This window comes from Lathyrus oleraceus, chromosome 5 (assembly GCF_024323335.1).
Source record: "Lathyrus oleraceus cultivar Zhongwan6 chromosome 5, CAAS_Psat_ZW6_1.0, whole genome shotgun sequence".
Lineage (NCBI taxonomy): Eukaryota > Viridiplantae > Streptophyta > Magnoliopsida > Fabales > Fabaceae > Lathyrus > Lathyrus oleraceus.
Window position 1 is genome coordinate 514,386,990 of NC_066583.1, and position 17,162 is coordinate 514,404,151.

A 17,162-nucleotide genomic window follows, 5' to 3' on the forward strand; every position below is an offset into this window, starting at 1 on the left:
ATTTACAAACCAAAATGTATACACAAATGAGTTGATAAAACAATTGATGAACAAGGTTGATGTCATGGCTACACACAACAAGATGCTTGAGACAATGATCTCTCACTTAGCTCAACAACAAGCGGCTAATGCTGCTCCTGCTGGCACATTTCCAGGCCAACCTCAACCCAGCCTAAAAATCCATGCTAACTTCATCACACTACAAAGTGGGATGTAACTAGATGGACCTGTTGATCCGAGAGTTTCATACCTTATGATGTATAGGAAAGTTGAGAAAGAACCCAATAAAGTAGCTGATGAGAGCCAAGTAGGAACACATATAGCTGATAATGAGGAGATGATCATAACCAAAGAAACTGTTGAGAAAGAAAAGTCATATGTTCCTCCACCACCCTATAAACCAACAATACCATATCCTCACAGACTTGCTAAAACTAAGAATGAGGGCCAGTTCAATAAATTTATAGAGCTTCTAAAGCAACTTCATATCATTGTACTTTTTACAAAGACCATTACACAAATACCCTCTTACGCCAAGTTCCTAAAAGAGATCATGTCCAATAAAAAGAAACTTGAAGATGATAAGACAATGGAACTCACTTCAGAGTGTAGCACCATTATCCAAAATAACATGCCCCCGAAGCTGAAAGGCCTTGGCACTTTTTCTATACCATGTGTGATAGGCAAGTTTGTCATCAACAAGGCATTTTATGACCTAGGATCTAGCGTTAGTTTAATGCCCCTCTCGATTTATGAAAATCTGAACTTAGGAGACTTGAGGCCAACGAGGATGTCCCTTCAGTTGGCCGATCGCTCCGTTAAGTACCATGTAGGAATGTTGGAAAACATTCTAGTGCGCATTGGCCAATTTTACATTCCTGTGATTTTATACTGATGGACATAAAGGAGGACTCTAATATTCCTATCATCTTAGGAAGACCCTTTTTAGCCACAGTCGGTGCAATCATAGATGTGAATATAGGGAAACTAACCTTCGAAGTTGGTGAGGAGAAAATTGAATTTATTCTTTCCCAATTTCTGAAAGCATCATATATTGATTATACTTGTTATTTTATAGACATTATTGATGAGTGCATAAAAGAGTTAGCATCAGAAACACCACCAACTACAGAGTTGGTTGAATTTCCAACTACTAACATGGAAGAGGAAGATGAGGCTTAATATTATCGCCCTTATGTAGAGGATAGCCTAAGAGAATGTCTTGAACTCGCTCCTAATACTATGCCTAAGCAACCATCAGTAGAACTTAAGGAACTACCCAAAAAATCTAAGATATGAGTTTCTAGACGAGCAACTTAACCATCCAATCATAGTTAACACTGATGTTAATAGTGATGAAACTTAGAAAGTCTTGGTTTTGTTATGGAAGTACCCTACAACTTCAGGCTACCACATCGTTGGTCTTAAAGGAATCATCCCCTCTGTATCCATGCATATAATTATGATCAAAGAGGACTCTAAAACCTCAAGATAACATCAGATGAGGATTAATCCTATCATGAGCAATGTAGTTAGAAAGGAAGTGTTAAAGTTGCTTGAAGCTGGAATAATTTATCTGATATCATATAGTCAATGGGTTAGTCTGGTACACGTAGCACCAAAGAAAGGAGGAGTAACAGTATTTAAGAATGGAAAAGTTAAATTTGTAGCTAAGCGTGTAGAGACAGGGTGCCGAATTGTATTGACTATATAAAATTAAACAAAACCACCATAACAGATCATTTCTCCTTCCTTTCATTGATCAAATGCTAGAACGTTTGGCTAGACATTCATATTTTTGTTACTTAGATTGATATTCAGGATTCTTCCAAATCCCAATCCATCTTGATAACCAGGAGAATAGTACCTTCACTTGACCCTATAACATGTTTGCATATCGTCGAATATCGTTCGGACTTTGCAATGCACCTGCAACTTTTCAGAGATGTATGATGGCAATATTCGCAGACTTCCTTGGTGATATCCTGGAAATGTTCATGGATGACTCTTCCGTATGCAGATCAAGTTTTGAAGGGTGCCTTGCTAATTTAGAAAAGGTACTAGAAAGGTGCGTGAAAGTCAACTCAGTGTTTAATTGGGAGGAAATTCCATTTCATGGTAAAATAGGGCATAGTCTTAGGGAATATAGTGTCTGAAAGGGGAATCGAGGTTGACAAAGCTAAGATAGAAGTTATTAAGAACCTCCAACCACCCAAAATTGTCAGAGCATAAGTTTTCTGGGACACGCTGGTTTATACTGATGTTTTATTAAGGATTTCTATAAAATCACAAAAACCATGATCGGCCTCTTAATGAAGGACGTCGAGTTTATCTTTGACGAAAAATTCCTTGAACACACCCTGATCTATGCGCCTATTATGCAACCTACTGATTGGAGTCGACCGTTTGAGATCATGTGCGATGCGAGCAATTATACAGTAGGCGCTATTTTAGGAGAGAGGAAAGATAGAAAATTTCATGTCATCTATTATGCAAGTAGAACCCTAGATGGAGCTCAAAAAACTATGTCACGACTGAAAAGGAGCTCCTAGTTATGGTATTCGCAATTGCATGCTCGAATATACAACAGAGTCGCCATTGAACTTTATTTATTCCCAAAGGAAAGGGAAAACATCGATAAAACCCGGGGAAGAGAAAAAGGGTAAGGAAGTTGGTTATGCAAGGGGAAGGTATTAGCACCCATCACATTCGTTGTACTCAACAGAAACCATTTTGATTGTTCTTGCTCGAATGGGTGTTACTATCTAACTGATACTCGCGAAAGGAGAAAAAAGAAAGGAATAAACAAAGTGATTGAAGAGGATTGTGACCCTCAAGCCTATGTATCCTTATAGTGAAATAAGGAATTCAGAGCTCCATAGTTCATAGAACTAAAGGTGGGAGATGAAAGAAGTTGTGATAAAGGTATGGTTTGAACCAAAGGATAATGGTGTTTGAACCCAAAAGATAGGTATATCTGAACCAATGAGAAAAGTTGGCATATGGCCAAAAAATAAAGGGTATTGCTTATATAAGGCTGCAAAGTAAGTAAACAAAGGAAAGGTTCTTGGTTGAGAGGCAGACATTGGTTATTGGGCCAATAGTATGTATGAAACTCAAAGAAATAGTATACTTGGCTCAAAGAGAAAGTATATCATTGGGGATGAATGATTGAAGGTATTGAATTATGGATGATGAAAGATCTGCGTGGTGCCCTAAGGCAGAAGAAGAAATAATAATAAATATGTTCGTCAAGGATTTGAACCATTTTGCCTACGTATTCTCATCGTGCAATGAGAAAGTCAGAGTTGTGTAGTTCATAGAACTAATGCGGAACAAAGAAAGAAAGAGTTGATTGGGTTGCCAAAAGACGAAGCAAATTGCTTGGATAGCAGGAGTGTGTCATTAAGCAGTATATGGTGTTTAGCCAAAGTGACAAAATAACAAGTGTTTTTGAATTTGTGAAGGCATGGTCTGAACCAAAGATGCTATCAGAGCTTGTGACTCTACAAGGTAGGAAAAGATGTTTTCCAGGGTCTGTAACCCTACAGGATAGAATGAGAGATAGCCAAAGTCTGTAATTGTATAGGCAGGAAAAAAAGGGGTAAGAGTCTGTAACTTTACAATGAAATGCTTGTTTGCCAAAGTCTGTCATTTTATAGGGCAAAGTGCAATGATATGTGTCATAGTCGATAACTACACAAGGCAAAAGGAAATGAATTCCAGAGTCTTTAACTCTATAAGGAAAAAGAGAAATGATGCCACAATCTGAAAATATATAAGGCATTGAAATGGATGTGCGCCAGGGTCTGTAACTCTTTAAGAAAAAAGAAGAAGAAGCCAAAGTCTACAACCCTATAGGCATAATGAATGAATGCCAAATTTGTAACTTTATAGGAAGAAAGAAATAGGGCTTTGCCAAAGAATATAACTCCTTAAGGCAAAAAGAAAAGTTTCCAGAGTATATAACTCTATAGGACAAAAGAGAACTTGCCAGAGTTTGTAACTTTATAGGGTAAGGAAAAAGAATGCCAAAGTCTGTAACTTTATAGGCAATGAAAAGAGGATGTCAAATTCTATAACTGTATAGGAAATTCATGAAGAAATTGATTAGGAGATGGGTGCTTGACCACGAGGTGATGAACCCAAAAGATGTATGGATATCAAGGAGGGGAGTATGACACTGGATCCAATAAGGAGAGTGTAGTTGAAATAGCATTGCAATGTTGCAGTGTAGAAGAGCTTTCCTGAAGAAGACCTTATCAATTACCTAATTTGAATTGCACTAAAGACTATGAGCAGAGGTAAATACTCTGAGAAACCGGGTCACTCGTCCCATACCCAAAAATATTCAGAATAAGGATAGGAATGTTCCCTATTATCCATTCTCTATTTCTTAAGGCTCATGGTGTGTAATCCTCATCATAATTGACAAGTTTCTGAAGGAGATTCTTCTTGTTGCTCCTTATGATGAAGTGTTGCTTGTGAAGAAAGATACTTGACAATCATTTGATTTGAATTGTACTAAATTCTATGAATATAGGTGAATACTCTGAGCAACTAGGTCATTCGTCCCGTACCCAAAGATATTCAGAATAAGGATATGAATACTCTCTCCCATGTCTGCTCTATTTCTTAAGGCTCATGACACACAACTTGAATCATGATTGAAAAGTGTTGATACACCTTTGTTGCGCTTGAACATTAGTCCACTTTGTCTGCAATGTGAATGTCTTGTACTGACTTGAAGTCTTGAACTTGGGTTGATCTCTTGAGCTTGTGAGATCCAATACAACTTTAACACAAGGGACTTGTACTATCAAGTGATCGAGGGTATTTTGATCACTTGAACATGCTTGAGGAATGAGAACATATAAAAGGATTTGGTTGATCAAAGTAAACTTTGATCAAATCAATCAATGGGAATAAAAACAATTGAATTGTGTACAACAAACCTCATGAATTACTCAAATCAATGCTAAACTTGGTTTGAAAATCAACCTAACACTAGGGGAACATGGTAATGATACAATGATTATCAAACATCCACATGAATTAATTAAAAAGAAATTAAGATTCTAATTATCATGGTGAACATGATTAAATCTAATTAATTCGAAAAACAAGAAAATAATATATACATTATTTCCTATTATTTTTTAAAATCATGAACTAAAATCTAATCTCTAATATCTACATAATTTCATCAAGAAAATTAATGCAAAAAATATATAATAAAAATGTAAAAATAATGAAAATATAAAAGGAAAAAAGCAGGGGGTTTATTGGTTAAGTGGGGTTGTGTGCTAGGAAAAAAAAGCCAAATGAGCCTGGGTTAGCCCAAAAGAGAATACGGATGATGGATGAGGAACATAACGTGGTTGCCTTCATTGTGAAACACGATTTCAACGTTCGTGCTTGAACCAAATCACCATGATCCTTCCCTCACTGTTCAACCAAAATCTCCGGAAAAACTCTATCCAAACATCACACGGGTATGATGTGAATTGAAAATGGGGCTGCTATGCATTTCGAACTACTGATTATTCATAGGCTCCAAATGTGTAGCATAGCCATGAAAATGGGGCTGCTAGGGAGATTGTTGACATGAACCTTTTTTATGCACTTTTGTTAACAAATGGAAAAGTTGCACCAACAGTTAGTTGTTATAATGATTGAGAATTAGTTATGCTTGAGAATTAAGATGAAAATTGTTAACCATTAGATATTTGTCATTAGCTCTTGGTAATTCCATTATGCACTTGAATTTGAATGTTCAATTAGTTACTTGCTTGTTTAATTTGTGTTAGTGAAAAAACCATTGGAGTTAGTTATTAGGTTCAATTGTGTTAAGAAATGATTAGTTCCAATTGAATTGACTTGTATTACTTTTGTGTTAAAGATATGATGTGAATTGAAAAATGTAGTATGCTTGAATAGATCATTTGTGTAAGTGAATCTAATTGTGAGTTTAATGATCCTCTTGGTTTGGAATTGAGATTTAATTAAGGTGTGATATCAAGGCATGAATCAAATGGATATGGGCTTGAAGATCAAGATGAGGTGGTTTGGGCAAGAACAGATCATGGTGATTAGGAATTATGAATATGTGGTTGATTTTGGTCAATTGATTGACCAAAAAGTCAATAATTGACCAAAGTCAATTGTAGGTTATAAAATAGGATTTTCCTTGATGTAATTGTATGGACTTGTAAAAATGCACATTTGATGACTTGTAATGTGGAAAAGATCCTTGAAATGAATATAACTTAGTTTCTTCTTAAAGGAAACATGGCTTTTTATGACTTCTTCAAATACATTTTCCTCAAGCAAAAATGAATGAATCTTGGTCTTGAATTTAAACAGGGATCTTGAATTTGTACATTGGATAAAGACAATAAACCCTTGAAATGAAAGGAAACTTGAATTTTGATTAGGAATCTTGAAATTTTGGACATTAATCTTGAATTAGTCACAATGCACGACTTGGATCCAAACCAAAAAGATGGACTAATGCAATGACCAAATCCCCATAAAGAGGTTGATCAGTCAAAATTCAACTTTCATGGGTGTCCAGGCATACTTGTAATCCTTGGTTAAACTCCAACACCAAGATATAATCCACATGACCCATTAGGTGCCAACAACTAAGAATTAGGGTTTTAGTTAATCACAAGTCCAATAGTCAGCCAACATGGCACACAAGTACCAATTATCCCTGATTAGGGTTTCATGATACACATTATCTAATCAAGGTCTTCAAACCAAGCACAAAGGCTTCATTATCAACTTTCCAATACATGGGCTCAAGATTAGGGTTTGGTGGTCAAGTCAAATGCTCATGAAGTCAATCACACGATCCAATAGGAGCAAAGTCAAGAATTAGGATTTGGATGCACAAATGAATACCATGTTGTGGACTTCATGAATCAAGGTTCCAAAGGCCAAAGAATTAGGGTTTCACCCCATATGATGAGCAATACCACAATCCTAGGGCTTGATCCATAGGCAAAAGCTTAGCTTTTGTTAACTACAAACTTTGAATTTATGATGATTATTAGAAAGTGTTAGTATGAATGAATGATGAATATGAAAGAGGCATGAATGAGTGCAGATGAATATCAAGGCAAAGGTTGGATGAAAAGTGAAAAGGGGAGGGCAAATTTTAGGGTATGACAGATATAAAATCATTATCTACACAGATCATGCAACTATAAGGTATCTATTGAGCAAGAAAGACGCAAAACCAAGGTTACCTCGATGGATCCTACTTTTGCAGGAATTTGACTTGGAAATCTAAGACACAAAGGGAACCTAAAATGTGGTAGCTGACCACCTACCTAGACAAGATAATGTTAAGCCTAAACATGTTCCCATCAATGACGATTTTCCCTATGATAGACTTGTAGCACTAGTTGGAAACAAAGAACCTACTTATGCTCACCTAACTAATTATTTTGAGAAAGGTAGCTCCAATATTAAAAGTGAAACAAAAGAAGCTGCCCTAGCATAAACTACAATTCCATGGTATGTTGATTTCGCAAACTACCTAGCAGACGGAGTCATAACTCCATATATGACTTACCACAACAGAAGAAGAAATTATTCCACGATCTAAAACAATTATATTGGAATGAACCCCTCCTTTTCAAAAGAGGATCTAACAGTATCTTCCGTGGTTGTGTTCCTGAGGAGGAGATTCTTAGTATCATAAACCATTGCCACGCCTCTTCTTATGGAAGGCATGCAAGCACATAAAAGACATGCGCAAAAATTCTTCAAGCAGTCCTTTATTGGCTAAACATATGGTGGGATGACCACGCTATGGTCGTAAACTATGACTGTTGTCAGTGCACCAGAAACATTTCCCGATGAGATGAGATGCCATTGAATAATATTTTAGAAGTAGAAGTCTTTGATGTTTGGGACATTTATTTTATGGGTTCTTTTCCATCCTTAATACACATAATGCAATCTTTTAGATTTTGAGGTGGCGAGGTGCACAGTGGGAAAAAGGTTTCCGAAAAAACGTATCGTGTCAGATCAATACAAACTATATAAGTTCGTTTAGCTTCGTGAAAAATAAAATTCAAACTCGCTCGAGATATGTTGTCAACCAACTGAGAATAAAGATTATTGTCTTTAAATCTGTTGAAATTCTAGTATCATATATGAGATGTCGAAGGTAATGTCACGACACTAATATCTGAACAACAACTAAAATATAAACAGGATAGAAAACAAAGAAACAATTGAACAAGTGACACAAGCAATTGTTAACCCAGTTCGGTGCAAACTCACCTACGTCTACGGGCTACCAAGCCAGGAAGGAAATCCACTAAACAGAATCAGTTCAAAGACTCTCAGTAAACAACTTCAAGTTACAGTCTTTTCACCTAATCTCTACCCGTGTGACTTCTATCTAAGAACTCTTAGATATGAGACCCTACTCACTCCCCCTCAATCACAGCAGTGATATAAAAACAAATATTACAAAGAAAGAAAACACTCTTCCAGAACACATACTTGATCTTGCTTAAAAGCTTCAACCAAGTAAACACACACTCGTGCTTCAAAGCTTAGACTGGACAAATTACAACAAAAAGTCAGTCCAATTCAAACATCAATAAGATGAATGAATGGCTCACAATACACAAGCTCACACAAGACTAAAACCTTAAAACTCTCTCACTATTTTGTTTGTTTCTTGTGTGTTAAAACCAGGTTTTACATGGCCTTTAAATAGAAGCTTTTGAATGGGCATGGGCATCATAAAACCCTAAATTTATTTTCCTTGTGTATCTTGTTATTAACGACAGCTAATCATCCCTTATTGGAAAATAGATCATTCTGGTTTTAAATCAAATTACTCCTTGAATAGTGCATTCAATCTCCACATAATCACACACAGATTTGCATGAAAAACGCAATCTTAAGATACATAACATTCAGACTGAATGTTCTGTATCCACATGTCTTAACATCGGGTCTGACATCTTAGCTAAATCCTGCACAACCATATTTAAACATCCTGCAAGAAACTGATATCACATGTCAAGACAACACGCGTGACAACTTGTGATAACTCTAGGTTTTACCAAAATTGATGGCAACATAGAACCAACAAACTCCCCCTTTGGCAAATTTTGGCTAAAATATACATCAGATCATACATTTCACAAGAAATCAATCACAGTATCAGTTCAGCAGCAGAAGTAGACATACACACATTACTAGCAAAAATAGCAACTAGTAAACACGCATGTGCTTGTGCTCATAACACACCACCTCCCCCTTCAGCTAGCACCAATATGCTTTACACAGACAGAACACTTCCCCCTTTTCTCCCTCTTTGTATCAACCATCTAACATCATCTATAACATCATCTATAACATCATCTATAGCATCATCTATAGCTATAGCTACTTCTCCCCCTTTATAGCCAAAAGAGACCAAAGAGACAAAATAAATGTCTATTCAGTCAAAAACCAGAATGTCAAAAGTTAAGGGTTACAGAACCAAGTACATAAACAGCTTTAAACAAGCTGAGATACAAACTAATAAATCCATCAAAACAGCAGAACATAACTGCCAAAATCCAGAAAATCCATAAACACAGCAACAAAAACCATCACATAAATGGGTGCCAAATTCAAAGGAGCTAATCAGAGGAGCTTGAGCTTGCAGCGTCATCAGCATTAGAAACAGAATTGCCACTTGTCTCATCATTAGTTGCAGACCTCTCACTAGAGGTGTGGGCTTCATCTTCCTTAGCATGTTCAATATTCTCACCTCCAGCTTTCTCCAAGCTTGCAATCAGGGCTTCCAACGAATTCTTCCTAGTTGTTGCTACCCTTATCCCTTCACCCAGCTCTTTACACGTCTCCTTCAGCTCAGCAATAAGTCCAACTTTTGAGGTTGGCTTTTTCATAGCAGATGTCATGACAATGTCTTCGACATGACTGCCTTCAAACAGTTTATAGTGTACTGATAGAGCAGGTTTTCTTCTACTTGGTAGGTCATTAGTACTCAGAATCCCAGGGTGTTGACTTAGGATAATCCCACAAATCATAGAGGAAAAGGCTATAGGCAGCTTCACTGCATTAGTAGATGCATGCTTGACAATTTGTTCAAACATAAATCTACTATAGTCAAACTTTAGTTTGGTTCCAACAGCAAAGATAAATCTTCCAAGGGTATTAGAAATTGTGGAAATGCGGTTGGTAGGCACCCAATTTGCAGATCCTATTTTATGCAATATAGCATACTTGACAGTCAGCTTCCCAGCAGGAAGATGCTTTTTAATAGGCCACCCTTTCACTTGCCTTGCTGTAATTTCTCTACATACCTCATTGTCTGTAGCTTCCAATTCACCTGCACCCTCTACTCTTCTTCCCAGAAAATTGTTAATGACAATGGGAGAGAATGTGATACACTTACCTCTCACAAATACTTTGCAAAATTCCTTGTTGTTCTTATCAGCAATATCTTCAGGAATGCTGACAATGAATTCCTTAACCAATCCCTCATAGCACTGAGATAACCCAGACACAGTCTTCATTAACCCAACATTCTTTATTAGGTCCATGACCTCTTTGACTTCAACAACATCCTTTCCTAACTCCCTCTCTATAGCCACCCTTCTTTGAATCACAAATTTTCATTTGTCAGCTCCATCTTCAAGATGGAAAGAGATATTATCCAAATGCACAGCAACAACTTTCATAGGGGACTTCCTCACAACGGTTCTCTTTACAGGGGAGATGTCAAGGACATCTTCCTCAACATCTTCTTCAGACTCAGAAACTGCTCTAACCTTCCTCTTCTTCACATCAACCTTGCTCCAAGATTTGGAAGGACCAAGACCAGCAGTCTTCTTGGCAGTTTTAGCTGACATCATTTCAGCCGCAGATCTTCCTTTTCTAGTCTTCACACGCTTAGCCACACTAGGCTTTAAGTGTTGAAGTAAGTTATCCTCTTGATCATCAGACATATCATCCTCTAGGTCAATCACATTATTTGCAGCATCATGCTTCTTAGAGTGGGAAGCATTGGCAGTTGTAGATGCCACAAATTTTCCTTTACCAGACACAGTTTTCCCTAGAGAGCACAAACCTTCAGCAACCATGTCCTTCTCAGATCTAGAGGAATCGTCATCCTTCTCACTATGATGTTCAACCTCAGGAGAGGGGTACATTTTAGACAGGGGAGTAGAGACTCCCTTCACAGAATGTCCTTCATTAAGGATTCTAGTGACTAGGTTTCTTATGACACGATCAGTGTGGTGCATATATTCCTTAGAACTAGTGGCATGAGTTGAGCTTGAAGGGATACTAGATTTGTTACCTTGATTGGGGCATGCATAAGATGATGCATCCATGGGATGGTTTAAATCAAGGGCTTCGCCTGGAATAATAGACAGAGGGACCACATCCAAAATCTCATCATCGTGAATGTCCATGGAAGGAGTGTTATCCTTGTGAGTAGGCTTAGTAGTTTTTGAACCAGATGGAGTTTGATGTTGCGACATCTTGACGTTTCTGTGGAAAATTTTCAGTTGCCCTAGCAGAGGAGTTTGAGGAAGAAGCGGGGAGTTGGAAAAGTTGGAGTAGGTAGTGAGGTTGCGTGTGAAAAGGTAATAGATGGTATTTCCAAGACTAAGTGATGATTTACCATAAAGGGGCGCTTTATTTTAAGAAAGTAAACAATAATTTGATTACCTTTTCCACTCCATATTAATTGCTACAAATTTTCATAAATGCAAATCCCTAATTTCCCTCTTAGGAATTCAAATTGATTTGCATCCAAGGCCTTTGTAAAAATATCAGTTAACTACATCTCAGTAGCAACATGCTCTAGGGCTACAATTTTATCCTCCACGAGTTCTCTAATAAAATGGTGACGGATATCAATATGTTTTGTCCTGCTGTGCTGAATAGGATTCTTAGAAATGTTTATAGCACTCAGGTTGTCACAGTACAATGTCATGACATCTTGCGTGACATTATATTCAGTCAGCATTTGTTTCATCCATACCAGTTGAGAACAACTACTTCCAGCTACCATGTATTCAGCTTCAGCAGTAGACAGAGACACACAATTTTGTTTCTTACTAAACCATGATATTAAATTGTTCCCCAAGAAGAAGCATCATCCTGATGTGATTTTCCTATCATCAGCACTTCCAGCCCAATCAGCATCACAATATCCAGACAACACAGATTCAGATCCACGAGTGTATAGCATCCCATAGTCACTAGTGCCACTGACATATTTCAGGATCCTCTTCACTTGGTTTATGTGACTCACCTTTGGTTCAGCTTGATATCTAGCACATACACCTACAGCAAAAGCAATGTCAGGTCTACTTACTGTGAGATATAGCAGACTCCCTATCATGCTTATGTAGAGACTTTGATCCACACTGACACAATTTTCATCTTTAGACACTTTCAGATGAGTAGGGGCAGGTGTCCTTTTGTGGCTTTCATTCTCCATGCCAAACTTCTTGACAATATTTTTGGCATATTTACTTTGAGATAGAAAGGTAGAATCTTCCATCTGCTGGACTTGTAGCCCAAGAAAGTAGGTTAGTTCTCCAACAAGGCTCATTTCAAATTCAGACTGCATTTGTTCAACAAAATGTTGAACCATCTTACTTGACATCCCACCAAACACAATATCATCCATATATATCTGAGCCACCATGAGCTTTCCTCCTTCATTTTTGACATATAACGTCTTATCAATGGCTCCCTTCCTGTATCCATTGTCAATGAGAAACACTGTGAGTCTCTCATACCAAGCTCTAGGAGCTTGTTTCAACCCATAGAGGGCTTTCCTCAACTTATACACATGCTTTGGAGGATTTGGGTCTGTGAACCCTTTAGGTTGATCAACATACACTTCCTCATATAAGTAGCCATTTAAGAAGGCACTTTTCACATCCATTTGGAACAATTTAAACTTCAGAACACATGTCACTCCGAGCAGTAATCTAATGGACTCCAGGCGAGCTACAGGAGCAAATGTTTCATCAAAGTCAACTCCTTCAACTTGAGTGTATCCTTGTGCTACCAATCTTGCTTTACTTTTAGTAACCACACCTTTTTCATCAGATTTATTCTTGTAAACCCACTTTGTTCCAATAACATTTATTCCTTCCAGTCTTGGAACCAATTCCCACACTTCATTTCTCTTGAATTGGCCTAACTCTTCCTGCATGGCATTGATCCAGAATTCATCAGTTAAGGTATCTTTGACATTCTTGGGCTCAATCTTGGACACAAAACATCCATGTGAGATCACTTCCCTTGATCTAGTGGTGACCCCTTTATTTGGGTCTCCTATAATGAGATCTTTCGAATGATCCTTCTGAATTTTGATAGAGGGTCCCTTATTAATTTTATCAGCTTTAGGTTCAGCTTGAGTGGACTCACTCTCATTACTTTTGTCCAGGAGATCAGCTGGGGTACCCTTTAGAGATGTTTCAACATCGTTTGTGACATCAGTCTCTTGATCATCAACAACAACATTGATAGATTCCATCATAACTTTTGTTCTGGAATTAAAAACTCTAAACGCTCTTCTGTTTCTTGAGTAGCCCAGAAATATTCCTTCATCACTCTTGGGGTCCATTTTCCTTCTTTGTTCACGATCAGCCAGGATATAACATTTACTACCAAACACATGGAAGTATTTGACAGTAGGTCTTCTTCCCTTCCAAACTTCATATAAAGTGGTTGGGGTCCCTTTCTTCAAGGTTACTCTGTTGTGAACATAGCAGGCCATGTTTATAGCTTCATCCCAGAAGTGGTAAGGCAACTTCTTAGCATGAATCATAGCTCTAGCAGATTCTTGGAGAGTTCTATTTTTCCTTTCTACCACACCATTTTGCTGGGGGGTAATGGGAGAGGAGAACTCATGACCAATTCCTTCAGATGAACAGAATTCAACAAATTTATTGTTCTCAAATTCTTTCCCAGGATCACTTCTGATTCTGATAACATGACTCTCTCTTTCTCTTTGAAGTCTTAGACAAAGATCTTTGAACACATCAAACACATCAGATTTTTCCCTTATAAAATTTACCCAGGTATATCTGGAGAAGTCGTCCACCATAACATAAGCATACCTTTTCCCACCAAGATTTTCCACCTGCATAGGTCCCATCAAGTCCATGTGGAGAAGTTCCAGCACTCTAGATGTGGGGTCATGTTTGATCTTCTGATGTGACATCTTTGTCTGCTTTCCAATCTGACACTCACCACAAACTCTTCCTTCATCAATCTTTAATTTTGGGATTCCTCTGACAGCTTCAACAGATATAATCCTCTTCATTCCTTTAAGATGCAGATGACCCAGTTTTTGATGCCATAGTTTCATTTCTTCTTCTTTAGCTAGAGTGCACATTGATGAATAACTAGTTTCTTGAGAATTCCACATATAGCAGTTGTCCTTAGACCTGACTCCTTTCATGATCACCTCATTTTTTCATTAGTAATCAAGCATTCAGTTTTTGTGAAGTTCACATTTAGACCTTGGTGCATAGTTGACTGATGCTAATCAGGTTTGCAGTCAATCCTTTAACAAGCAGCACATTATCAAGGTTAGGGACTCCAGGACAGTTTAGCTTTCCAATCCCCTTGATTTCACCCTTTGCTCCATCACCAAAAGTTACATAGCTGGTGACATGAGGTTGGAGGCAATTAGCAGGTTTTTGCTTCCAGTCATGTGTCTGGAGCATCCACTATCAAAGTACCAGTCTTCTTTGGCTGAAACTCTGAAGGAAGTGTGAGCTATCAAGTTAGTAGCACCAGCCCTAGGAACCCACTATTTTCTATTAACAAGGATGCGATATTTGGGTCTAGGTTGATGATGAGTAGGACTAGGATAACCATACAACTTAAATCATAATGGTTTTATGTGGCCAAATTTCCCACAGTAATGACATCTCCATCTTTGGTGTTTTCCTTTATGTTGTCTTTCCTTGTGATGTTGAGACACCTTATGTGACATCTTTGGTTTGCTGCCAGTGGGACTACACTCAGGAGAGGATTCATTGAACCCAAGGCCATTCATGTCTCCTACCATCTTTCTAGTCTGGAGGATTTTGTATAAGGTGTCAGATCCATTGTTTAGCATTCTGACATACTTGGTCATCTCATCCAGTTTGGAGTTCAGGAACACGACTTCGATCTTCGACTTAGAAATGGTTTCTAAGTGTTCTGTCTTCTCATCCTCTAGTTGGGTTATCAATTTCTTCTGATTCTCCACTTGTTGACACACTTCTTCACTTCTGAAACACAACTTCCTGTAGGTAGTAGCTAATTCATCAAAAGTTACTTCATCATCACTGAATTCTTCATCAGAATCCCATCTTTCAGTCAAGGCAGTCACAAGATTGGCAGACTCTCCTTCTGTTTCACTTTCATCAGACCAAGTAGCAGCAAGACTCTTCTTCTGTTTCTTGAGATAGGTCCCACATTCAGCTCTAATGTGTTCATATCCTTCACATTCATGGCACTGAATTCCTTTGCCCTGTTTGGATTTTTCCTCAGATTTTGTTCTTCTTCCAGCATCATTGGACCTACTGATGTCAAATGAGTTGTTCTTGACATTAGACTTTGACCTTACATCCATCCTCTTCTGGAGTTTGTTGAATTGTCTCCCAAGTAATGTTACATAATTTTCCAGATCTTCATCAGTATCTTGACTACTGTCTTCCCCTTTCTCTTCAGTGTTTGACATAAAGGTTATGCTTTTGACTTTCTTTTCAGATCCATCACTCATTCCCAACTCGAATGTTTGGAGGATCCAAATAGCTCATCCACTCTCATCTTGCAGATATCTTGAGATTCTTCTATGGCTGTCACTTTCATGGCAAATCTCTTGGGAAGTGGCCTGAGAATTTTCCTTACAAGCTTTTCATCTGACATCTTCTTACCTAGGGCTCCTGAGGCGTTAGCAATTTCAAGGATATTCATATGGAAGTCATGAATACTTTCATCTTTTTTCATCCTCAAATTCTCAAACTTAGTAGTAAGCAGCTGCAATCTAGACATCTTCACTCTAGAGGTACCTTAATGAGTGGTTTTGAGAATATTCCAAGCATCTTTAGCTACCTTACTGTTGTTCACCAGTCTGAAGATGTTCTTGTCAACCCCATCGAATATAGCATTCAGTGCTTTAGAGTTTCCAAGAGCTAGTTCATCCTCCTCCTTGGTCCATTCTTCCTCATCCTTCTTATCAGTTGTAACTTCTCCTTCCTTAGTAATGAAGGGATGTTCCCAGCCTATTAGAACAGTCTTCCAAGCCTTATTATCCAAAGATTTCAAGAAGGCTACCATTCGAGGTTTCTAGTAGTCATAGTTAGATCCATCCAGAATTGGTGGTCTGTGTACAGATCCTCCGTCTCTATCCATAGTACCAAAAAGTAACATCCCAAGATCTCACCCAGAACCAGAGCAGGATGCCTGCTCTGATACCAATTGAAATTCTGGTATCAGATATGAGATGTCGAAGGTAATGTCACGACACTAATATCTGAGCAACAACTAAAATATAAACAGGATAGAAAACAAAGAAACAGTTGAACAAGTGACACAAGCAATTGTTAACCCAGTTCGGTGCAAACTCACCTACGTCTGGGGGCTACCAAGCCAGGAAGGAAATCCACTAAACAGAATTAGTTCAAAGACTCTCAGTAAACAACTTCAAGTTACAGTCTTTTCACCTAATCTCTACCCGTGTGACTTCTATCTAAGAACTCTTAGATATGAGACCCTACTCACTCCCCCTCAATCACAACAGTGATATAAAAACAAATATTACAAAGAAATAAGACACTCTTCAAGAACACATACTTGATCTTGCTTAAAAGCTTCAACCAAGTAAACACACACCCGTGCTTCAAAGCTTAGAGTGGACAAATTACAACACAAAAGTCAATCCAATTCAAACATCAATAAGATGAATGAATGACTCACAATACACAAGCTCACACAAGACTAAAACCCTAAAACTCTCTCACTATTTCGTTCGTTTATTGTATGTTAAACCCAGGTTTTACATGGCCTTTAAATAGAAGCTTTTGAATGGGCCTGGGCATCATAAAACCCTAAATCTATTTTCCTTGCGTATCTTCTTATTAACGACAGTT

The 17,162-nt window shown here is 37.9% G+C and overlaps 1 protein-coding gene across 1 annotated transcript; it reads left to right on the top strand.

Annotated features, from left to right (window-relative positions):
- The first annotated feature begins 256 nt into the window (after nucleotides 1-256).
- On the top strand, nucleotides 257-895 carry LOC127081734 (uncharacterized). Its single transcript, XM_051021958.1, has one exon. It carries the CDS (start codon nucleotides 257-259, stop codon nucleotides 893-895), a length of 639 nt encoding a protein of 212 aa, XP_050877915.1.
- Nucleotides 896-17,162: the final 16,267 nt, after the last annotated feature.